The sequence below is a fragment of the Colias croceus genome, chromosome 2 (genome assembly GCF_905220415.1).
Source record: "Colias croceus chromosome 2, ilColCroc2.1".
Lineage (NCBI taxonomy): Eukaryota > Metazoa > Arthropoda > Insecta > Lepidoptera > Pieridae > Colias > Colias croceus.
Window position 1 is genome coordinate 3409658 of NC_059538.1, and position 27106 is coordinate 3436763.

General features: G+C 32.2%; 3 protein-coding genes across 4 annotated transcripts; 2 read left to right on the forward strand and 1 right to left on the reverse strand.

The window, feature by feature from the left end:
• The first annotated feature begins 329 nt into the window (after positions 1 to 329).
• Positions 330 to 10817, forward strand: LOC123705718 (protein obstructor-E). 2 transcript variants are annotated; one of them, XM_045654686.1, is made up of 5 exons: positions 330 to 462; positions 6908 to 7117; positions 7591 to 7779; positions 7945 to 8155; positions 10269 to 10817. In XM_045654686.1, exons 1-5 carry the CDS (start codon positions 417 to 419, stop codon positions 10321 to 10323), a joined length of 711 nt encoding a protein of 236 aa, XP_045510642.1. In that variant the 5' UTR covers positions 330 to 416; the 3' UTR covers positions 10324 to 10817. The 2 variants fall into 2 exon arrangements, with proteins under 2 accessions (XP_045510642.1, XP_045510640.1); XM_045654684.1 differs by lacking the exon at positions 10269 to 10817 and adding an exon at positions 9060 to 9765.
• A 75-nt stretch (positions 10818 to 10892) lies between these two features.
• LOC123705716 lies at positions 10893 to 17103 on the reverse strand. The gene is made up of 6 exons (XM_045654682.1): positions 16963 to 17103; positions 15443 to 15564; positions 14778 to 15087; positions 12998 to 13125; positions 11935 to 12124; positions 10893 to 11294 (listed from the first exon to the last, which is right to left on the reverse strand). Exons 1-6 carry the CDS (start codon positions 17060 to 17062, stop codon positions 11194 to 11196), a joined length of 951 nt encoding a protein of 316 aa, XP_045510638.1. The 5' UTR covers positions 17063 to 17103; the 3' UTR covers positions 10893 to 11193.
• Positions 17104 to 21949: 4846 nt separating this feature from the next.
• On the forward strand, positions 21950 to 26896 carry LOC123705717 (protein obstructor-E). Its single transcript, XM_045654683.1, has 6 exons — positions 21950 to 22083; positions 23357 to 23516; positions 23718 to 23836; positions 25723 to 25923; positions 26175 to 26370; positions 26682 to 26896. Exons 1-6 carry the CDS (start codon positions 22041 to 22043, stop codon positions 26839 to 26841), a joined length of 879 nt encoding a protein of 292 aa, XP_045510639.1. The 5' UTR covers positions 21950 to 22040; the 3' UTR covers positions 26842 to 26896.
• The last annotated feature ends 210 nt before the right edge of the window (positions 26897 to 27106 follow it).

The following is a 27106-nucleotide window of genomic DNA, read 5'->3' on the forward strand; positions in this document are numbered from 1 at the left end:
TTCAGTTCCGTGACATCGATTTAGTGTTATGGCGATCGATTATTATGAACACTTCATCAATAATAATTTATTGTTATTGCTCTTAGCGCTTTCAATTTACTATAATAAAAATAATTTTTGCGTAAAGCCGAAAATGATTTTTTGTGAAAACTTTTTTTGTGTTTTTTTTTTTGCACTTTTAGATGATGTGATGCGCGTACAGCGAAATATTGATTGAATATAATATTTCAAAAGGATAGAGTTGTGCGGACGGGAGCTCGGCGCGCCGACGCAGGCACGATGCCACTTTTCACCGTCAGAACGTGTACGCAGCACACCTTCCCGATATAAAAGCGTCAGCCGCCCATTCACCCGCCCGCAGTGTGTGCTTGAACGTTATAGTGTCCACTACTCCTGTGCAAGGACTTTGTTAAATCATGAATACACGGTGTTTATTAGTGCTAGCAGCCGCCCTCGGCGTGGGTACGTAGAATTCAAAATATTTAAGGTGCGGCGAACCGCGGAGTGACCGATCGAAAGTGAATGAGATGATTAGTTTTTTGGCCTACCATTTTTCATGAATCGATGAATTGGAAGGGAATTGATTTATTGTGAAAAAAATATTTTCTCATCGACGGTTTTTTCAGTGATTTTTTAAATATTTAAGAATGCGATGTCATCACAACAATTTTTAATTACATACCAAATTTACATCTCTGACAAAAAATCAGTACAGTCTGTTTAAAAAATCAGTACCTAAATATTGGTTACTGCATATAATTGTGTATGCAAGAGCTGTCCAAGTGAGATCAGATTGTTACCTCATTGGAACTGTTGCACTGTGGTATTATGCAGGAAAGGGACTTAATTCAGCCTTGCCTTACATTTCATAATATTTACTGATCAATTTGAATGTGTTTTGTTTTTTAATTTTATTTGTTTTCGAAAATTTCGAGAAAATCCTGGAAAACTCTTTCAAGAAAACTTTTTTCATACTATTTTTTCCTTTTCATTCTGATTTCAATTACTATTTACTATCTTTGAACAATAACTATCTACTTTGAATAGATTTTTATTTTAACATTAGACAATCGAAATTTGAAAAATCCAAAGGGTTGGAAAAAAAAAGCTTTTAAGTTCACAAAGCGTCTGCGCTGTTTGAAAATATTTTTCTCTTGTTTCGTTTCGTTTCTGACTATAATTATACATTAAACTTAATTAGACTCATCTACACAGTCAAATGTATGACTAGAAAAATCATTAAAATATACGTAATAGCGAGATGAATGAGGTAATTAGGCTCACGCCCTCATTAAGCTTTCTAACCTTACGCTTAATGTTGCATAAGTGCAAATTGGCCCAGAAACATGCGTTCTCTCTTTTGTCTGACATATTTTAGGGGACGGAGTAATTAAAAAATGTATGCATTTGCATAATACGTTGTTATACTCCTTCTAGAGACAATTATTGCCTTTAACAATACTGTTGTAATGTTTCGCTGCATTCCCATTCGTATTTGCAGAAAATTATCGATAAATAATAAATAGTATGTGAACTTTTGTATTTTGTGTACTTAGTCCTCTTTTATTATCTTAAGATTTTTTTATCGTAAATTTAATTAAAATCATAATTTTACGAAAGCTTTTTCCATCTAAATCTACTTCTCAGAAGGCTTTCCTAAATTATAAAATATTTATTAGGGACAAATAGCTGAATTCATTGAAGCCTTACATTTACGAACAATTTTTTTTCACACAGTAAAATATGACAAAACAATTTTTTAACCATCACACTCAAGAAATAACACTTCGAAATACATGAAGGTCAATAAAATACAAAAGAGAATACGCAATTTATGCACATTAGTGTATATTTTTAATGAGCTCATTAAAATAATAAAGGCATTATGAAATCTAGAATTGTTTTCTCCAGCGTTAGGACATCCTTCCCCTATTCTTGCGAGCTGCCTGCCATTGTTTCATATTTTCAACACGTATTTTGTTCTCACGAGCCTAACTTGCATATTGCGTAAGCGTTTGAATATACTGATATAAAACCTGACATTATTTAAATCAGATAATAAATGTCGTTTAGTTTTTATTACAAGGAATAAAAAAAACTTAAGTATACGAAGTTTGAATATTGTAACTTTGTTATTTTTTAAACGTCTAAACAAACAAGAAAATATTATTAACTTTATTCGTAGTTTGTTAAAGAATGCGTAACATTATTACTTCGCTTGAAAAGAAAGTGTTATCGTACAGGCTGCCAAATACAAATAAATTATTAATATACATATCGTCCCCTTACTGGTAAAACTGACTAACTGCACATTTTTACAAAATTAAGTTATATACACCAATCGATTCGTCTCGTCAAGATCTATCTTCAGGTAAAACCCGTTATCTTCTACGGTGCGTAATTACAAAGTTAGCTTCGGCTAAAACAGACTTTCTTGCATGCTTCTCCACAATTGCTTCTATAAAAAACGATTAAATTGCTTTAGGATACTATTTTAAAAAATGTATACTGTTAAGACAATGTTTCGCGTTTTAACACGTTTTCGTTTATTGACACTTGTATTCATCATACACAGAAACGATTCATTTAAAACCAGTTATCCTACAGTACTTAGTTGGTAGTGGTTCTTTAAATTTTACAAAATTATTGATTAACACTTCATAAAATAAAAGTTAAAAAGCTTTAGTTACTTTTTCTTGAATATTAGTTAGGTAGCGTATTTGCCTTTTTTGAGGCAAGTAAAATAAATTATCCGATTGTAGTACATTATTACTGAATTATATTAGTTTCACGCTTTTTAAATTACTTCAGATAAAACAAACTGCAAGCGCCCCCTCAGCTTATTCTTCATTTTTCTTGAAATTCTTCTGCAATTTCTTAGATTATTTTCTGATAAAACATTACCTGAATAATGGGCCTATCATAACAAACCACTAATAACCTAGATTACTGATGTCTACACATCTTAAAATGTTGTCATACTTTCAAATGCTTATAACTCCAGTTTATGTTTTGTGCAGATAATCACTTTTACCAGTAAGGGGACGATATAAAGAAAATATTTTTTCATATATATGGCACTCACATATTCATAATGTAATTGCGTGAAGGCATTCAATTATCCCGAGTTGTGGTGCGTGCACAAATTTCACGAGAAGAAAATCCGGTGAAAATGATTTAACTGCTCGAGTGCGTGGCTGTGATCACTTTTGTGTTCGCTATTTATTATAGAACGGATTTAATAGGCAAGGACACTGAACCAATGTACACGATTTTATACGATTAGAGATTTTGATTTCATTTTGCGCATGAATATCTGTAGCGTTCAGTTCAATGAATCCAAATCCATTTCGCTTTTAATTCTTCCTTTCACGGCTTACGTCTATATAGATGATCAATGTTCGTTCTAGAATAATCTAGAACATTCGAGAATGATTATTATATTTTCACTAACTGTTTTCTAGCTGATTTGCGTATCCACTTCCATAACTGTCGCCACCAGCTAAGGCATTGCTCCTAGGTAACGGCAATTCGTAGTAATTAGCATTATACTTAAACAATAAAACGGAAGTTTCTTTTTATGAGCATAGCACTTTTACAATTACGTCTCATGCCTAACAATACGTCGGGATTCCTACCGCATCCGTTTGCGTTCATATCTGAAGGCTAGATTCGAGAATTCATACAAATTAAAATAAGACACTTTATTTATTTCCTGATGTTAATACTTAATTAAAACAAGCAAGTTTGATTTGTAATCATAATTTCGTGAATTACAATAACCAATAAATATTTTATTACCGAAAGTAGGAAATATAAACATATAATATTATTATGTGTACAAGTTCCGTTAATTAATTATTCTCTAATTCCATAAAATTGACGTAAGTCTTCGATTATCGAAGACGAAACTGCTTAACAGTGATTTCATAATAATGTTGGAACTCTGATACATGAATTAGATATAAACACACTCATCCTATAATACGATCGTTTACACACGGTATTCAATCACAATTAATAACTGATGGAAACCGATTTGGTACTTAGTACTGACATTATACGATGCAGTGATTGTCTGTCCTTCGCAACGAGACATAAATAACTTCTCGGTGGCCCTATGTATCGTATTGTCTCGTTTTTATTCATACGAGTCTTCTAAAGTTACAACACACGCGTTTCGGGTACAATGAGGACGATTTATTTTCTCCTTTCAGTTTATTTTATGTCCTTTTGTGAGACGTATTACGGCATTGTATGAATTGTATTGAGGTCAGTTTTATATACTTTTCAATTATATGATATGCATATAGTGGGTGTGCGCGCAACTGCATTAAAAAAGCTGCCCAAATAAATGCTACTATCAACAATGATTTCAATCATATCTGCTGAATTTTCTATCAGGGTACGAACGGTTAACAAAATTGGTTAATGGTTTATACTTAATTGAGTCTTGCGTATATTATTATTATTTCATTAGAAAACAAATATGTACTTTTCTCGTAATTCGGTAAAATTATAAACATGAAAATTATTTAAAACAATTATTCAAGTATTTATGTCTCGTGTTAACTATTAACAGCTATTAGATCATTTATTGTTGTTTATGTAACTTTGCTCTGAATTTGACTTTCTCTAGACACACTGTTTAAAAACGTTACCTAAGAACATTTTTAATGTCATAATATAATCATAGTATTCGTGAACTCGTTTCAAGTGCATTAAAAAACTGCGTATTCTTTTTATTTCAATAATCGGCTTTTAAAAGTATTGGCCAATACTTATATTGCATTAGTTCGGTTTTTCGAGACGATAAATATTATTTTTGCGATATCTTTATTATTTTATTTTCAAAAGATGCGTTTTTTAACTCTAGAACACAAACAAGAGGCATTTAAGTTCCAATAAGAATTCATCAATAAATAATCAATCTATTTTGACACATCACATCGTAACTGTTATTTACGGCATAGAAACAAACGATAATATTCTAATGATCAACTAGATGCGCGGGCGCACGTTAACGAAATGGAAAGTACATAGTATCTCTCGTCGGTAGGTCAACTTTGGGCTTTCACCTGTATTACTTCACGGATTTTGACCTTTGTATTGAATAATGTTTATGTAACCGGCTATGTTATAACATACTATAACGCATTATTTATCACTGACCCCATTGTGTTAAAATTTTTGTTTGTTGATAAAATTATACTGTATTATGCAATTTATTGCTACGAAAGTATAATAAAATATATTAACTAGAAGTAAAGTATGTTAATGGCATTAAAATGAGAAGGAATTTCAAGAATTCCGTTTAGAAATAATTGTTAAAATTAACTCTATTACGGACTATAGGACTATATAATAAGGATAATGTATGTAATTTAATACAGAATGATTTCATATAAAATACTTATAGAAAAGTTTCCTTATGTTTTAAAAAAAAAAAAGTTTATACTTTTTCGCATAGTTGCCCTAAATTTGACATAGTATTTAAAACAAATGACGAAATGTGCGCGACCTTACGTGTTTTATCAAATTAAATGTTGCACTAAAAAGTGATCAATTGAGGTTTTTTTCACGAACGCAACCACGATCGATATCTTTTATTATTTGCGAGATTTAGTAACATGGTTCCACAAAAGTGGTTCACCTCGACTTCATTAAATGAAAGGTTGTCTCGATTATGTAGATGAGTTCATATTTACATGATTAATAAAAATTTATATGCAAAAATATTTTAACATAATTTTTATTAAATTCTTAATATAAACCTGACATAGTTTACATTTAAATTGTACAATCGTTTTGCTTTTTACACAAATTCGTAGAGAAATATGGCACATTAATACCTTGATAAATTAAATGTAACAACATAGTTTATACGTAAAAGCTTTGTATAAATAACTTAAAACTTTCCAAGCTTAGTATCTCGCCGTGAAAGCTGACAATTCTCGAAGCAAATAACGCAAGGAGAAAATCTAGAATAACTAGATATTTCGTTACACGTAGCCGTAAGAGCAGTATCGATAACAAACGCGAAGATGCGAGTATTGTGAAACCAGGATGCTGGCTCATGCTGGCTCGTTTTCAAATGTCAACCGGTACCGACATGACATAATCAAACGTGGAAGCGTATGCGTAAGACGAGTTGGCTTTGTGAAACAACCTATTGACATTACCGTTTCATGACCGGTTTTTCAAGCTTGCACATCACTAATCGCTCTGAAAATGGACAATTCCTTTGTTTTCGTATTTAGGATACATTTTTCTGGGTCACTTTGTAAACCACGTTAAACCTTCATAGTAACGGAATAGGTGCATTTTTAGAAAAATCGCGGTGTACTGTAGAGTTATTGATAACAATATTATTGATTGGTTAATATTAGTGCAAACAATGAGTAGGTTGATAGAACCAGTTGCTCACATTGCCTAACACAAGTTTGTCGCGTAGCATTCCATAGAGAAAGAGCGGCCCTGCCTGAGCACGGGTGGGTTGCAAAACTGTTGCGTGCTGCTGCCTATAACTGCCGCTTTGCAAACCCTGTGATGGTTTTGAAATTATAATCAAATTAATTAAGGCTGTCAAAACTGTATATTAAATTAATCACCCACGCGTGAGGTGTTAGGGTGTAGGTATTCGTAGGCAAGGTTTTTCAAGCCTTAGAATGTTATTTGATGTTATGTTTTTAGGGTTTCCTTCGATTAAAAAAGATTTACTAATGTTATAAAAATATTTAAGTTTTAGCTTAATTAGTTCATGTTTTACGTAGCCGTATACTATTTTAACGACAAAAAGAGACTAATCTCTTTCATGTAATAAACACGACGATCGGTCATTACTTCATTTGTCATCAGTTATTTTATATTCAAAGAGTTTATAACTAATTGGCAATTTTATTTCCAGCGGTCGCACAGGAATCGTTCAAGTGCCCAGATGACTTCGGCTTCTACCCTCACCATATCTCCTGTGACAAGTACTGGAAGTGTGACAATGGTGTCGCTGAACTGAAGACCTGCGGCAACGGTCTCGCCTTCGACGCCACTGACTCCAAATACCTGACAGAGAACTGCGACTACCTCCACAATGTTGAGTGCGGTGAAAGAACACAACTTGGTAAGATATATTATGTAATAAACTATGTTATTAGCCAAATGTCAATACGATAAAATGTTAACATATTCATAATGATATTTAATAATGTAGATTAAATAAATAAGGAAGTATACGCTAAAATTAAATGCGAATAAATTAACATAAAGGTTCGAAAATATTTAAATTATGCGAGGATGTCGTACAGACGAACGATTTGCGGTCAAGGTTGAAGGTTTCGCATAATAATATGCGTATAAGCTGTCGGTTTACTCTCGATCAGGATGTAAACCAAGGTCACCTAGCCTGTGCCTGACCACAGATATTCCAAGAATACATGATATTTTTACAATTGCAATTTAAAAAATTATGTTATTATCCTTAGGTATTGATCATTCAATTATATTGGACATGGTAAAGTTACTTTTGAATTTAATTTCAAATAGATGTTAACAAAAATATACTTGATAATCATATTCTTTATTTTTCTTTAACAGAGCCACCAATTTCCACTCCTCACTGCTCAAGATTGTACGGTATCTTCGCTGATGAAGCTAAATGCGACGTTTTCTGGAACTGCTGGAACGGAGAAGCCTCTCGCTACCAGTGCAGCCCCGGACTTGCCTACGACAGAGAAGCGCGCGTGTGCATGTGGGCTGACCAAGTCCCAGAGTGCAGAAACGAAGGTACCTTTAACTTTAAAACACGCTTTTTAAATAAAATGGAAAAGTTGAACCTCAAATATCCAAGGACAGTTCACGAGTCATTTCTGATCTAATCTTATCTATCATAACTGTTTTCGTCTAGTCTTCAAAACCGTAACTAACGCAACCATTTCCGGTGTTCCCCAGAGGTAGCCAACGGTTTCGCTTGCCCCAACCCCGGTGAAGTGTCCAACCTCGGATCCTTCAGCCGTCACGCCCACCCAGAAGACTGCCGTAAATACTACATCTGTCTCGAGGGAGTCGCCCGTGAATACGGTTGCCCCATCGGTACCGTCTTCAAAATCGGAGATGCTGACGGCACAGGCAACTGCGAAGACCCCGAAGATGTTCCCGGATGGTAAGACATACTTTACATTGCCATTTATATTAATATGACGACTTTCCTTCAGTTCAAGTAAAACTATCTTGACTGAGTAACTTGAACTCTATTTCTATACTCACTGGTTGAATTAATCAGTAAATAACAATCTTTAATAATTTAAACCTGATAACACAAACGTCTTTTTCCTGTGACTAACCAATGCACTTTTAAAACTATTTACGAGGATATTACTGTACGTAATCGATACAGTTATAAGAAACGTTATGTAACGAGGTATGTAGGGCTCAGGAAGTTCGCTCGCCTAAATTCTTAGCGTTAATATGGCTAAGCGCAAACGCCAACGCATTAGAGAATAGTTAAGTTATTATTAAAGTTCGTGCATCATATTATGCAAGCAAAATTAAAAAAAAATCTATGGAATCTGTGAAATACATTTGTATAATTCTTGGTCATTGCTATCTTTGTAAAGTTATTTCAATAAGGTATCCAGTAAAAAAATTGATAAAATTGAGTAATTTTAGAGCACTGAATAAAGTAGATATGACAAAAAAATACCTTCTGTAACAGAGATAATTAAACAAAATAATTTATAAATTAGAGCAAATATTTTTAGATCATATTGCAACATTCGTAGCTGTGAAAAACAGTATCAAACATAGCTTTGAATTAGAAAAGCGAGCGTTTATGTTTAATATTCTCATAGTCGATTCAAGGTAGTTCACTCGATATCTAATGTTTGAGCAAGCTCTTGTTACACAATTTTCGATTCTTAGTCACAACTAGTAGTGAGTAAAAGTTGCTAGGTATTATGCCAGCCTTTTATGTCGACTCATGGAAGAACCCACACCGTAGAGTCTGTAGTAGAGTTAAGAACATTTAGATGTAGTCTTCAGCCAGTAAGGTTCGCGTCCATTTTCAGCGAGGACTACTACGGAGATTTGGACCTGAAGGCTATCCGCAAGAGCGAGCTGCTCGCCGGGATCAAGAGCAACGGTCAGGCCAGCTCCAACACGCCCAAGCAGCTCAAACCCCGCCCCCCAAAAGAAAACTAAACTAAATCTCCTTCAACTATACCTATAAATACTCACACGTAATTAGTTTGTACACATCGCGGGCTCTCTGTATTCACATTGAATGAATCCAATCGCCTTTTTATTTAAATCGCTCGCGATGTCTGCAGATGTACTTAATTCCAGTTTCAAATTGTTGTATAAGTGAGTGATACTAAATTGTTTTGTATTCATGTCCAATTGCCAAATACTCGTTGTAGCCTTAAACAGTTTCCAGCGACGATAAGAAGTTAGTAAAATCATTCAGCGATAGAAATATTTATTTGTATACTGTTTGTTGTAAATAACGGCACTGACTTATTTCGTCCGTGTAGATATTGAAATCGTTGATGAGTAACTTTACGTATGAATATAATATATGTTTTGCATTTATGAGATTAGGATCTGAAGGAACATTAAATACGTATATAATATGGAATCCGTTTAAACCCATGACTTTGTAAATATCTTACGTACTGAATTATTCGCTGCGACTGAGTGTTGTTGTTTGATATAGAAACTGTAATACTTAAGTTTTATTTTTAGTGATAAAATAAACAAAATATATAAAAATTACAATGTTGTGTTTTTTGATCTGGCGTAGTACAGCACTGAGCACCTCCCTTCAACTATACTTTCACAAGCACTGTCTACTATTTCGATTGCATTCACTTTCTAATAACATTTTAATAACTTCTCTTACAGTATCTATCTTGTTTCTTGATCTATTTATACAAAACTAGTAAATATAACCAGGCAGCTCCTTTCTACAATACAGCATTGACCTCGATCTGTTTTCTGGTAAGTTTTATTTATTAAGCGATTTCAACATGCTGCGCAAAAATTTAAAGAATTTATTTGCACAAAAATTGTATTTATTTTCATTTGTTCAAGAAAATTGCTAAAGTTCATTTGTATCATAAATAATGCATAAAATCGTAAAAATCTAGATTCTGAAATGGGTGGCGTTATTGTTTCTTTTAGATAATATTTCATAAGCTTCTGAGTCACATTTTAAGAGCATGCTTCGTATCATTATATATATTATCATTTCTTTAATATACGTTTTCATTTTACAGCGAGGACTACTACGGAGACGTGGACCTCAAGGCGTTGAAGAAGCTGGGATTCTGAATGTCAAGGAGCGACTCAAAGGACAGACTGAAGTTCAATCTTTTTGATTTAGTATAATTTTGAGCCTCTTCAGAGCGTAAGAGCTTTTATTTAACATTAAACGAAAATAATGTTGAACATTTTAATGCCAGTATACTACAGAATTGGGTGTCACCCATTTATGTCATACCACTGAAAATATTTATTATATCTTAAAGTTTAGTATTCTTTCAAGAATTAAGAATTGGTAGCTAACGGAAAGTCTGTCTGAAGAGGCGCTCGGGGTGGCTCCAAATAAGATTTTCTCATATATTAAGTTACAATTTTTTGACAAAGAATTAAATATCGAAATGATAATTTAACTGTTGCCAAAAAATTGTTGGAATCTATAAGTCTTTGACATGGTACCGTTTTCTCTGGTGCTTTGTTGAAACAAATTTAGTCATACTCAATAGTTATAAGTTAGATTTAGTTACCGTCTTTATTACTTTTTGTAAATAAAGTAATGAAAAATCGCTTTTTGTTTTCTTTAACCTTTTTACTTGGGTAGTTGGGAGCAGCATGTTTTCATGTTAAATGAAATACAAATATACACAAGCTTTAATTTTATTAATACTGACACAAAATTCGAAAGAGTTTACATCTCCTTGGTAGTGTATTATAAAATTTTAAACATATTCAGATAAAGAGAATAAACCTTAGTTTACACTGAGTTTTACACTGGTATCATTCATCACTGATATAAATATAGAGCGCATATAATAAACTGGTTAAATGCATTCTAGACCAACCTTTTTTATTGGAAACGTAAGAGAAAGATCCAGGTTAATCAAATAAGGCGTGGTATACACTTCCTTGTAAACATGCTACCGAGTATGGAGATTATGTGTACTACTGCTGAGAATAACCAGTGTTAATGTGTGCTATTTGCCCGAGTTGGAGTTGTTTTATAGCTTCTTGGCGAGACATCGCTACTTGTAGGGATTTCCAACCTGAAAGAGATTTTTCTTGAGTCAATAATGGTTTGTCAATGAACATATTATAGCTTTCATAATATATTTTCCTGGAATTAATTTATATATAGCTTTCAGGTAATAAAAATAGAAGGTTAGTGAGGATGAAACAAGATGAATTTTGAAGAAACGAAAAAAAACTCATCATAATATTATGATTTTGCCACAGACGTACTCGTAGATTGTAATCTGGACTGGATGTAAAGCTCACTGATAAAAAATACATTGTGTGATGACTGATGAGTTTTAAGCGATGTTTGAACTTTGTGCTTTTCAAATTGATTACTGTTAAATAAAAAAAAATCATAATTGAATCCTAAAATATACCCTGCTCTCGTTATAATTATCTCAGATACTTGGGCAAGTTACTTTTTGCTTTATCAGAGACATCTGCTATCAGTTTCGATTTGACATAAGGAAAATGAACTATAAATTTCATACCACCAGGTGTTTGTGTAACCCAGATTTTTTCTACGATTGATTTCTACGAACAAATCATATCAAAATATATAATATCTATTATTAACTATAGTTGATTGCAAACTATTGTCACAGATAACATAATACTAAGCTATACAGTCCACGTGTAGGCGTAACATATATAGGTTTTAAAACTCACTGTGGCTATTAAATTCCGTATGGCTGATCACCATATTCTTGTCAGGAGTACTGGTAGTGGTACTGGCTGGAATGTTCAGTTCATTGGATGTTGGAACTGTGGTCAGCTCGATAGGTGCTGTGGTTGGTACCTCCGCGCTTATATGTGTGGTACAGTTCACTTTGGATGGATAGTCGCATACGCCCAGTTCCTGGAATTAAGTTTTGAACCACAGCTTTTATAAGTTTAATCTGTAAATTTGTATATGACTCCTAGACTTCATTTTGAAACACAAACGGACAGATTTAATTCATTTGCATACTTATCAAGGATCTGTGATAATACAATCATAACATGAGTTTAAGCGTGTTTTTTTAGTTTGGTTTAAAACTGTTTTAATTAATTTTATATCTTAGAGCAAGAAACCATAATCATTTAGCATAAAATACCTATATAATACGGTTAACTTGCAAATTTTAAACTTCCTTGTCATTACAGTTAAAGGTGCGTCGACCTTTTCAAGAAATCCTTTACACAGAAATCGATTAACGGTGCTCAACTCACATAAATAAACATTAAGTAAATATTTAAAGGAGTGTGGATCATAAGTAAAATGCATAAAAATAAAATTAATCTCATGTCATTACGAAGCATTTCTCATATCGCATCAATCGAATTATGATGTTCCCATTAAAATCAAGCATAACAAGAACATTGAATGATAACGAGAGCAAAGCTTCGAATGAGTACATAGTACACGTACTTCGTAGGTACATTTTTTTGTTTAATTAGGCATTATAATTTTTTTCCTTTCTCGACAATTTATAACCTAATGTAAAGTTAGTTAATCCTTAACGTTGTTTAGATGATACATTTTTATTAGTAATAGTTATTTTCTATGATAGTTGAGTGAAATAAAAAATGACTCTACGATGCTAGAGCTTGCATGACCAAATTAAAAAAAAAATGTTAACTATAGAGACAATGCCCGAGTCGCTGTAAGTTTATTTAAATTAGTATTATTCAATCGAGAAATCAGATAAAACAATTATTTTTATTATTTAAAAGTAAATAAAACGAATACCTCATTATAAGCAAGATCGGCTGGACACTGGAACCTCACAGGATATCTGTGCACGCAGACGAAAAATTCATTGCAATTTGCATTATTTTTAAATGCCTCAAAGTCTTTGTTACATGCAGGCTGGGGTTCTGAAAAATAAAAATAAAAATAAAAATTTTTCTTTAATACTTGCTATTTTATTGGTACTTTTCATTCATATTAGAGCTCTTGGTTTAATAAAATTATTTTAATATAATGCTAATTAATAATAATAAGTTCTAGAAAAGTTAATTTAATCAATTAATTTATCTCATTATGACTGTCTTGATCATGTAATTAGTGATGACTACATACAATACTCTACAAGTCTTTTATGATCTCGGTGTGTCCTTGACTATGAAGTGGAACTGTGGAAAATGTCTAAATTTGATGATCATGGACGATCTTCTCAGTTTCCGTAAGTTCTACCTACATGTTATAAACACTGCGAAACTTATCACAAAAATAGCTATTACTTAATTACACAGTATATCTTCAACGTATCGTGCAAAGTTGCAAACTGACGTAGATTTAGCAAACTCTATCTATCTTTCTAGTAATATCAGTCGCATATAATAATATCTTCATTCGTCTCTACACGATACTCAAAACACTATTCGATTGTGCAACACTATTTTACATAATATCCTATTTGACATTTGAGACATGTCAACACATCGCACGTTGCCGGCTATAACTTGTGAAAGAATCGTAAAATAAAACATTTACTGCTAATTAGTTAAATTAAACGTGTGTTAGTAGTTAAATGTTAAACAAATAGTTACAGTTTACGACTAAGTGGAGCATGATAAAATCAAAATAATGTAGTAATCAATACTAATATTTGTATACGTAGTATATTATTATTAGTCTGTGCTAATATTATAAAGCTGAAGAGTTTGTTTGAACGCGCTAATCTCGGGAACTACTGGTCCGATTTGAAAATTTTTTTTCAGTGTTAGATAGCCCGTTTATCGAGGAAGTCTATAAGCACGCGGGTGAAACCGCGCGGCACTATTTATATATGGTTTTAATAATATTCATTTTATTTTGATTACCTACCCTATATTATTATATTGACTATTTAGTTGAATAGATTGTGACAATAACTTTGTTTTATGTCAAATAAATATCTAAGAAAATGCAAGTACTTAATACAAAAGATTATCATAAGTACTTTATGTTTTACTAGAATATTAAAATTATGAAGTTATAAAACATAAATCTAAATAAAGTTCGTAGTTAAGTGAGATTGTCATGGTAAGATAGGCGTTTAAAGACGTACGTACCATTTTTAGATAAACAACGTCACACACTGTGGTCACACACTTAATTTCATGAGCATGCAATGCCTAATAAGTAGCTCTATAAAAAGCAGCTGTATTCAACCATTAAACGTAAAAGGTAAATAGGATCATATTATGTGGTCAATAGTCTCTGACCTTTAGTATTTAAAATAACTTTATGTACCTTTGTCCATACATTACATATACATAGACATCCACATCACATACTAATATTAATATTATTAATAAAAACTGCTAATTATAAAAGGATTAAGGACCTGTTAAAATTCTATCAACTTTTTACATTTATATGAACAAAAATATATATAATTTTATATATTTTAGGTATTAAACATAGTGACGTTAGAACCTGAGAATTATAACAAATAACAAAAATTAAACTAACTATTCAAGAGAAAAAAATTAATAAAAAGCGTTTCGAAACTTTTATAAAATAGGTATAATATTAAACTTACCTTTCATAAGTCGGCTGCTACAATCCACGTTGTAAGCATAGTCGCAGTACCCTTCTTTAGAAAACAGCAAGCCAGCAGGACACTCCTGTTCAAAGGCCCAGCCATCCCAACAGTTTAGGAAGTTACTACACAGCTTTGGAGAAGGTATTTGAGTACGTCTTCCAGCACATAAAGGAGATGATTCAACCACCGGGTGATGGGTTGATAGGATAATTAGTTTGTTGTGATACAATGGGTCTATGTGGATCTGATGGAGAACTGCCTCAGATACGGGTATGGCATAGGCGATTGTTGATCCGAATAGGTTAGGCTGAAAATGTGATATTAATTAAAATAAGGTTAAGTTATTCTTCACTACATAGTATAAAACAAAGTCGCTTTCTCTGTCCCTATGTCCCTTTGTATGCTTAAATATTTTAAACTGCGCAACGGATTTTGATGCGGTTGTTTTCAATAGATAGAGTGATTCAAGAGAAAGGTTTTAGTAGTATATAATTTAGTAGATTTTAGACAAAGCGGGCGAAGCCGCGGGCAGCAGCTATTATAAAATAATTTTAAAAATAAAAATATCGATAAGTGAAAGTCTTTTCGCAAGACACAACTAAAAATATTTTTAATATTGTATAACATATAGGTATGATATAGTATTAAATCAATGAACTTACTTGTAACACGCTGTAGAACGGATTTAAAAAGTTCAACAGGAGTGGGTTCTTTTCTTCTATCGAATTTCCGTATTGATATGGGTTAGAGTAGGTTTTAACCAAAGTTCCTTGTTCATCAAAAACTGAAGAAAATTATGAAAATATAATTATGATAATTATAATATATCCTATACAGGTACATTTTTAATATAACATAACAATGCAGATAATATTAAACAAATTTTAAAGGCATTAAAAATGAAAGCTTTTACTAAACTAGACCATGCAAATTATTATGTTATGTGTTCAACATTGTTATATTTAGGAAATTCTTCGAGCATCGGTGTTATTAAATAAAAATAAAATGAAATTTTAATGAGTACCGATCGTATCAATCTCAAAAAGCATCAAACTGTCATATCAGTACAGTCTACAGACTTTTAATTCCCAATAAGAAACATGAAGTGTAAGTGCTATTCATTTTCCATGTTATCATGTAGATTAATCAATTACAATGATTTACAGGTTCGATGTACATCAGCCTCTCAATAGAGCCGCGGCAATTATTCACAGATTGCTGACACGCAATGCACATCGAAATTGTAAAGTGAACATGACAGAGCTTATCCGTTCATTACGAAGCAGTAAATCTCTGAAGGACTTGAATATCGTGGTGCGGTCAGGAACCCCTTTGAGTTCGTTGTATCAAATACATCAATGGTATACATAATTTTCAATTACGTCTAAAATGTATTTTGAGGAAGTAATCTTGATTTTTCAAGAATTAATTCACCGTAAAAAGGAGCGTCAGACTTGAGAATAATGAAGATTTATGGTGTAATCGAGCCTAGCGTTATTATAATATTATTTTATTATTTCTAAGATGGAATAAAGCGATATTTATTCCAAAAATAATCATACAAACGTTTGAAAAATAAACTTGATAAAACTTTTACAATTTTTGTTTTTTTATTTTTCAAATAGTAATCTTGAAAGAATATTTCTTCACGTTAATAATTAATTATTAATATTAGGTACACATCGTTATGCTAGATAATGAAGTTACCTATACCAATAAATTAATTAATACTAATAAATTAGAATAGTTGTATTGTAAAATGATAATAATTAGAAATGTCTTCGTTTATAGATTTTCTTTTTGATTATGTGAAGAATAAAATATGTAAAAAATAAAATTTATCATTGATGTGATTATTCATTAGTGCAACATAACTATTGTAAAAATACCTATTTTGTAATAACGTACGTAAGGAAAAATAAATTGCAGTTTGAGATTACTTAATATTTAAACTAAGAAATATGTTTTACGGGGTTTTGTCCTTTACTAATTAATGTAAAATAAAATATGTATAAAAAGTTAAACTGACTTACTGGCTGAATGGAATATAGACTGAGCCCAAATAACTATTTTTGGTAAGAGAAGAGAGCTATATTTTTAGTAGAGATTAGAATCCAACTATTAAAATTACATGACATACACAACATACGCATTTAATATAATGTAACAATAAATTACTCACACAATAGCCTTTTCTGTCTTCCATTAGTCAGCTTTTCCAAAAGCGGGTTCAGCTCAGCGCCGCAAAGCGAGATCAAAGCAAGAATCGCGAACTTCCACATCCTGAACCGAGTGAGACCGGCCAATGTCAGGGCTACAGTTCAATCCTAGCTTTTATAGCCGCACTTGAAAATATACCTATATACGGATCTATGTACGCTTCTACATCGCAAGGAACACTAAACTATATGGTCTATGTATGTTTCTACAAGGAACGCCAAAGGATGCGTTTATTCTTCAATAAGGTAAGGAATCGTAATGGGATTGATTGGGGAATGGAATGCTTTGTTAGATAGGGATATATAATAAGACGAAGAAACTAGGAAGTTTTCGTTATTTCATAGATAAAATTCTCTGTATAAAAATTTATCTAATTATTATCTGTTAATTGAATACTTAAACAATGATATGATCTTCTGTTAATCTTATACTAAAGCACATTATAAAGATATTGTTATGTAATCGCTATTTAGATACGTATTTGGTAATTGAAAATTAGTTCTAATGGCGCAAATTACGTAAATCAATGTCAATAATGATTGAATGTAATTGACTACTGATACTTCTATAATTGTATAATTTACAAATTACTACATGTTGCCATTTACATACATTTTATGTGATTTAAAAAACTAATCTATTAGTACAGATTTTAAATCACAATCTTTTTCGCAATCGGTATATTAAATGTTTATGTTTAAATAATTATTTTTTTTAATATTTTGAAAATTATAAAATTTAACTCAGTCAAGAGTAGTAAATATAATACTTTTTATCATATTCATTTTCTAATGTTTTGTATTTTTATTTTTTTAATTGAAAACATGCACATTGATAATTGAAATTAACTAGAGAAATTTGCCCAATGAAATATGCTTACTTTGCTAAAAAGTTTTCTTTTTGTTGTCTTTATTGGTGTCTTCATTTAATCAATTCTCCTCGCACTAACAAAATTGAAAAAAAATCGTAAAGCACCCTAAACTCTGAAATCTCATGTTAAAGTACTTATTCTAAATTAAATATGATTCTCAAACAAAAAATATTAAATATAATAGACCTATAAATTTAATAGTAATGTAATAAAAATGTAATTGATCTAGATCCAATTATAATTCTTTTTTTATCCCGATCCGATACTGGCTAAAATCAATCAAGCTTGAAGGAAAACCTTGGTGGTTAACAAATATAATTATTAAATGAATAATATTATTTACAGAAATGTAATATATTAATGAATAGAGAATAATTAATATCACATACATTACTACTAAATTTATACTACTTAAGCTTGAAATAATGTTATCAGACAAAATTAATCCTTCTTTAAAAATGCAGGATATCTATTGAAAGGAAAACTACACAACAAATAACTTATTACGCTATCTTGCTTTTCATCATGTACCCATAAGAGAACGTTTATTTTCTGAATTCTAATCGGTAGTTTAATCTAAAAGCTATGCATCTCCGTCAAAGACAGGCATCGATTGTATTGAGATCCAATCTTCCAACATTACATTATATGAACGCATCAAAACTTGTTTGAATCGAATGCTTCCTTGCTCTGCATCGTAGCATGAAATGTCAATCACTCCTAGATAATAAGAAAAAGAAGAAAACTAAGACGTGATATGAAATTCTATAACATCATCTAAGTGCACACAAAGGAATGTTAATGCCTATATTATCTTCTATTTATATGTGAAATTGCATGCGAATATTAATACGTTAAATGATTCATGATTATGTAGAAGCATCAGTTAAGAGTTTATATAAGAGCTTTAGAGAATTTGAAAATCATCCATTCAACTAGGATAAGTCCAGTATTGTAAATAGCCTTCCAAAAATGTGCAATTTCGTAATCTTTGGTTTTCTTAATCCGTCCGCCTGCAGATGTCATTTCACTACTACATTTCATAACTATACTTAAAAGTATAACATAAAAATTAAAATCCAGTAACTAGTGGAATAACATATTACAATTTGATTTCCTACTAAGACTTTTAGGGGGGTTAGACAAGTGGCTTTCGTTTAGCGTAATAGAAAGCCACTTGTCTAGAGGGGTAGGGGTGTAAGGGAGCATTAACATTTCAGTGCTCCAAATGTCAACCTTATCTTCACGTGGTACATCCTGATAACCAATGGACTAGGCTTTGACGACTGACGGACGAGGCTCTGATGACTGAAGGATGGTCTCGCATATGATAATTTATCAGCCTGACAAGATTAGGCCGAAAATTGACCATTGTTTATTTTATTTATTTCCTAATACCCTAAAACAACCTGGTAATTACATAACCTGCGCTCTTTAAATCTCATAAAATGCATACTTTGTGGCATGCGCTAGTAGGTGGGCATCAGCATCAATGCCTTTTTGTTTCTACTCACGTTAACTTAATTATTTAAGGACAACACGCCAACGTCTTTCGCGAAACAATTTAAATCACGTAATCCATTTGCATATGCAGCTAACTAACACTCTTTTTGTATCTTTAGTTAACTTGAGCCTACGCAGTACCTTACGAACAAGTATCGATAAATTAGTCGCCAAGTTTATTAATATAGTCTACTGAAACGAGTATAATAAATTTCACGTTCCAAACATTTTGTTGTTTACAGTCCATTGAACTGAAAGTATAGTTTTATTTTTATTTTGATTATTCTATGTCATGTGTGTAGTCGAGTACGAAATGAGTTCTATGATTTTATTATTTTTTTCAGACTCTGCGGTGAATGCAATAGCAATTTTAGAGTCTTGTTTTGTACTCCTTACTGCTATAAGCAACTTAATTTATAAATATGCATTTTTTAAACGAATTGTGAAGTTTATTGCTTAGTTGGATTTTATCTGTTAGGATTGGAATAGGTAACAAGTATTACAAATTTGGAAAACTTGCAAAAAAGACGATCCGGGCGGAGCCAGGGCAGTGTATAAATGAAAACTATTTTCCACTTGGCACGCTGAGGCAGATTGAGACACCATATCAATAAATTAGCTGCTGAACTGAAGGGCCCCCTGCACTGTGAGATTTTGTCGCCTGAAGAGAAATAGCATATCTGATCTTGCGATAAGATTCGCAGACAAATGATGAGCTTTGCGTCACTGGATGTAAATCTCAATGTATAAACATATTTACAGATGAAAATCAGAAACCATATTAGATTATTGTTTACATAAACAGATGGCTAAGTTGCAGTATAGAAAAAAAAAACTTGGCACTCTTGAAAATTATTATACACATGTTAATAATTAATACACGTACTTAAAGAATTAATGTTATGCGATTGTTTAATTATATATAACTTAACATTACATAATGCTACAGTTACATAGATCTGGTGCAAAAAATGTTTCTGACTGTAAGTTACTTTCTACCGAATGCGGATGAAGAAAGTATTTATATTAATACTTATTAATATTTGTATTATATAAGAGACACACTCTTAAATTTAATAAAAAGCATAGTTATGTCGAGTAGGACTTTATTATATGGGTGTGAGCTGGAGTAACGTTTTTGAATTTTTCCTTTACCACACGATAATATTATTGATAGGTACCTACAGGTAATCTTTAAGCTTTAAACATTGTATACAGAGTAACCAAACCCTCACGTCAATTTTTAGTTTCCTCACATCGTTTGCTATCAGAATATATCCCATTTACGTCAGCCTATTTTCCTAGTTTTAGAGTTAAGATCTTTTATAGTATTCTTCGCTATTAAGTTCGGAGGTGAAGCAATTTACTTGTTAAATGAAATTTTGATTTTTTAAATTATGTTATGTTATAATTAAAATAACATAACATAATTAAAAAAAAGTTAAAAGTTCCGAAATAACTGTTTCTTATACATAAAGTTCATTCATAAGTTTCTTTAGAATATTATTTGGGAAGCGCGCTCCATCTTAGGCCGCATCTCAGCCTACCATCAGGCGAGATCCTGGTCATGCGCTTTCCTATCGTCCAATAAAAAAAATTGTCCGATTGGATTCGTTGCGAAGGTTATTTTGTTATAACAACTAAAACAAAAAAATAATTGTATGACTAGGACTGGTGATCATTTTATTAATTCCCTGAAATTGTACGATTATTTCATTATGTAGTAGGAAATACATGATTTCTTCTCGATTGGTATCGATAAGTATTTTATCGATTTCTATAGTTAATTTATTATTGTATAATATAATCAATTCATTTGGTATAAACATTGAGATAGTTAACCGACAGCTTTCAAAAACATAAATAAATAAATGCCAGATATCATCACACACACTTTTATCTTTAAATAGTTACAAAAATATTAGATAAACTTAAGCATGAATTACTAACCTATTATAAGAGTTCATGTTACAAGCAAGTAGGATTAGCCAAAAGCTTTTCTCAGGTAGGTACCGACTACCGTTTAGAGACAGTGATACCATACCATTAAAGATGGGCTAAATGTGGGAAGTCAAAATACGACTTTTAGAATACTTCATTGACATTAGGATGTTAATAAGCTTGGATGAAAATTTTTAAAATTTTTAGAAAGCTTGGATTTGGATGAAAATCATTAGAGATTATATAACATAATAATAATAATCGACTGAAAATGGAATGATTGGATTTTCTTTCAAGAGGATTTCTCGGAAAAAATTCTAGGAAATGGACCGAACATACATTTTTAATTGCGCAACTGAATTCATTTCCTTATAGCATTTTAAGAATTCACACAAAAATTTCATTGGAATCTAATTACCTATATCAATATTAGTGATAGATTAACCGTCATTATCATTAGGCTAATTCTTTTGCAGAACGCGTAAACCCATAACAGGATCCAAATGTTCGGAGAACTCGTGAGTGAGGAGTACGGCTGTATGCTGATGTTCATTAGTGGGACAGAGACGGCGAAAGTAGTGTAGCCTTTCGCTTAAGTACTCAGCAGCTAAGAACAACGGACAAAAAGTGTTATTGTCAGTGCGCTATAGAGCGCAGTGCGAGTGGCAAGTTCCGATAAGTCACAGAGGTGACGAAAGTTGTGTAGTTCGGGAAAATAGCAGAAGATGGCGTTCAAGTGCAAGTTCATAGCTTTCGCGTGTTTAATCGGTGAGCTATTTACAAAACAGATTGATAACACCGTTATCTATTTAGATAGAGACATTGCATGAATTAATTCAATTGTTTTGATTGTCTCTGCATAAAGTTTGGATTAGACATTCATTTATTTAACATTTCTAATGGGGCAACTGCCTACTTCAAGTAACTAGAATTTCAACATATCTCACTATGTCCTTGACTTTTAAAGAACTTTATCATTTATTCAATTTAAATATTTTAATGTTTTAAACATTGCTTAACATTCGACTGCTTAAACTTTTATGAACGATAGTTGCTTTAGACCTAATTTTCCAATAAGCATTTTTCAGTCTAGTAAATTTTCCCTCTAAACAATAGATTATGATATATAGTTATTATAAAAACCGTTCACTCGTAACAAAGTGCATGTGAAATTAATTAACTCATGACAGGTTTGTTTCATTGTATGCAATAGCTGATACTTCAAGGATAAATATGAAATTAGAGTGTTAAGTGGCGCTTGTGTTTGGCAAAAACTTTCGTATGCTACACTCGATTAGGTAACGGAGAAACTGGCACATTGCCAAACTTAAACAGAAGGTTTAGCATCTTGTGATGACTTCATATTAGTAAACACAAAGCTCCATTTTTCGTGTCAAACAACAGAATTACGCAATGGTCACCTTTCAAACTTTGTACGACCATAATACGTCGATTATCCACTTCATAATACCTACCTCACTTAAACATATTGCTCATTGTAGTTTTGTTGAAAAATAAAAATCTAAGTATGGTCATATGGACAATTTAAGCAACAAAAAGCTTGCATAAACATGATTAAAAAGTAATTCTAAGAAAGCTCCATTGACACGACCTTAAATATCGCATAAAAATAGGAAGTCCACGCGCGCCGGTCTCAAAGTGAACGACTTAATTATGTGCATACATAAATTATGCAGGAAATGCACCTTATATGTCTGTTTAGTTTTAATTATATTTTAACTTTGACCTTCTATATAAAACAAGCGAACATTTTGTTTTGATCAGGATATGTAAAAATGTACTTACTGTTTTATTTCTGAATTGTTTCGTACACAATGCGGATTAGAAAGGTGACCAGTCGCTACCAAGAATAATAATACATACACATTATTATTCTTGCATAAACTACACAAGAAATACATTTAATTCAATGAAATAAAAAGTAAGCGTTCTAGTTGGCACATTAGAATTGTAAATGTCGACAATGTTTATAAAAAATATTTTAGAACAAGAATTTAATGAAAATATTTGATTATTTCAGTGTTAGCAACAGCAGCAGGTCCAAGGAACAGGAAACCAGCGAGTACGGCAGCGCCAGCTCGCGTGGCCAGTTCAGACCCGGATACAGAAATCACAAGCTCCTGTCCTGAAGATGGCTTCTTCGCAGATGCGGAACAATGCGACAAATACTACGAGTGCAGGTTAATAAACTGCTTAATTCTATATTATTCAAATACAAACAAGAAGATTTAATATTTACATAAGTTAGCAATAACCAGTACTATCAGCAAAACAAATATTTGAGCCTTGGCGCCATATCTTTTTCGATCGGCTAATCTCATATCCCATACATTTTTATTTATAAATCAAATCATCAAATTTTCTTATTTTATAAATTCCAGAAACGGTGAAATAATTGAAAAGCTCTGTCCTGATGGTATGGTGTTCAACGATTACAACCCCAATGATGAGAAATGTGACTTGCCATTCAACATCGACTGCTCTCAGCGCCCCAAATTACGTAAGAAAATTTTATTATAGTTTTGCTGTGCTAGTGCGCATTTATTACTGAAAAAATTAAAGCGAAGAAAATTTTCTGGGATCAATAATTCTGTTCTGGAATTCGAGTTTTGATGGAACATTCTCGAGTCTTCTTGATAATTTATGATAAGCACACGATGGGAATGCTAAAGGTCAGGTTACACGTGAACGATGGCTGCACGTGCTTGCCATTTTAGTGTGACTGGTTAGTCGCATCAATTTAATCATTATTCAGAGCTAAAGGTTAAATTTGCTCAGAACAACTTTCCAATCTCAAGGGAACCGCGGCCTTGATGGCGCGCTGGAGGAATTTATTGATAACAGCTTTTGTAATCAATATGAAGTAGGGTTTTTACACAACACAGAATAGTGCCAATTTCCTGCCCTATTAAATTGTCATACATAACTACCTAGACGTTGGAATTTACTTTCTTACCATTAACAAATAACCAGAAATCTAGTTGCTCAAATTTGAATCGGAATAAATGATTTAAAAATAAATATTTATTTAACCCTAGAAAGATAATCATATTGAGTAGTACGGGAAAGATAGTCATGCGTCAAATTTACGCATGTTTTTTAGTTAGCTCTAAGTCGAGGTATATTATTTTTTTTCTATAAATTGTAAGTTATTATATATTTACAGTTATATTAGAATAATTCATACTACAAATAATTTATTTATAATTATTTTTATACATACAAATAAATGAAAACATTAAATGTCTGCTTTAAATCTAGAATTCTTGTAATACGTTTTATTTCTAATAAAAACTTATTTTTACCACAATTATTATCAGACTTTTTAATATGTTATATATATGTTGTACATATAGCAATATGAAAAATTTATGAGAAATAACTTTAGCACATATCAAAGTATGCTCACGACATATAACTATGTTAGATTTTTTGCAGGACGCATTTGCCTTTCGTCATATTTCAGAAGGACAAAAAGAATAGTAAATACTTTTTTTTACTGAAGACCTCCTCAGTAGTTTCTTACGATGTACCAGATACTTCATTTGGCAATAAATTGGTGATATTATCAAGCAAATATGTTCTCAAAGCTGGTGATTCTAAACGCCCACACATAAACAAATAAGGCAGTTCCATGTTTCTATATTTTATGTTTTTTTGACTCAGATGTTTTCGTGCTTTGTTGTTAACATCGTGGCTATAAATTTAATAATTATGCAATATGCAGGCAATTTTAATGATTCCATAAAATAAAGCCATTGGCCATCTCATTGTCTTCCTACTATAGGACATCAGAGAACACATTCGGTCTAATGCATCTACTGCGCTTTTTGCTTGAATGTAATATATCATCTTTGCTTTATACCTCATCAGGAAAAGCTTCTTCTGTGTCACTTTGCTCGTCATCTTCAATTTCGTGGTCCTCCTACTTCACTATCGGTAGCTTCACAGGGACCCTCGACGCTTTGCATAAGAGCGGCCATTATACTATATTCTTCCAATTTTCTATCCCCAAATGTTTTCTATATTTGCTTCAATATGTATGAAAATAATTTTTAAACATAAGTCACAATATACAGTAATAATAAGCCAAAAAATATTCAAACTACTATAGAAGTCAAAATCTTAAAAGTCACGGTAAAGATAATCATGCGTAATTTTGACTCACGTAGTCGTTATATTTCAAAATCGGTTACATTAAATGTATTGACACGTATACCATAGGGTAGCTCTCAGTAACTTATGAAATGTCCTAAACGCACAGCTATGGATTCGCGACATTTAAAAAGATATAGCTATATTTCGAAAACGCAGGAGTCAATTTGACGCAGACTATCTTTCTAGGGTTAAGTATATCTTAACTTATTATTAATTTCAACATTACAGAAACACCCATCCCATCTCTACACTGTGTCCGCCAAAATGGTTACTTCTCGCACGAGGAACCTAGCGAATGTGGAAAATTCTACTTCTGCGTGGACGGCAAGTTCAACATGATCACGTGCCCCGAAGGCTTGGTGTACAACGAGAAGACTGGTATCTGCACATGGGCTGATGAAGCTAAGAAGAAGGGATGCGGTGCCGGTGGTGAGATTTCCATTTACATGTTGTCCTGGAATTGGTTCCATACTACGCTTGCATGATTATGAGATATAAACTCTTTTTATGATTAAAACGTAAATATCTGTATTAAATATTGGAGGAGTAAACCATCATCATTTCTCCACATAACTCCATGTTCAATACTATTAATACAAAGCTTCCTAGAATTGAAATACTACATAAGTCCCAGTATAATAAAACCCAACATTAAACTCATTTAATCATCTCTTCCACAGACATATTCCAGTTCGACTGCCCACAAGTGAACGAAACCTTCGGTCTTACTCACCCACGTTACGCTGACCCTGAAGACTGCCAATTCTTCTACGTGTGCATCAATGGTAACACACCACGTCGCTCTGGCTGCAAGCTCGGTCAGGCCTTCGACGATGTACAGAAGAAGTGCGAGTGGGCGAGGAAGGTCCCAGAATGGTAAGCATTCGAATATTATTATCAATACGATATTATGATCTAAAGAATTGTGTTAACTTAACTAATATTTGTAATTGTAAATAGAAAAGTATATTTTTGCTGAAATGGCAAATCAATTTCTAGTAAAATTGTTTATCAACAAGTGAGTAAGATAAAGTACACAAATTATAACGATCTTCTTTCACAATTATCAATCTGCGAAAAAAAATCTGTAACATAAAGTTGCCATAATCCTTTTACCCAGTTGATGACGAAATAAAGCCCATAATATACTCTTTTACTTGTGTACTAATCAACAAATTTTTTTACAGCAAAGACTGGTACAAGGATCGTCTCACCGACGCTGAATTAGAAGCCCTAGAAAACCCCCCCGTCGCCAAGCCCAAACCCTCTGGTGCCCCATCTCGCCGCAAGCCCCAACGCCCCAAAGGCAAAGTAGCTGAAGTCGTAGTAGAAGAAATTGTAGATTAGGAACATAGTATAAGTTAATTAAGTAGCCATTTAATAAATATTTTTTACAAATTTACTCCACGTTTTTAATTTTACCCCAGTTTACAAGTTAGTTTTATGAATGAAAATTATTTAAAGACGTTAAAAACTGAAGTGCTAATTTAAACCATAAGGAGATACTAAAGTGTTTGAAATTGCATATTTATTTTTCGATGAATTAGATGTAAGATATACGATAGTATTCAATAAACACATTGATACATATATTGATACGATGAATTTTTTA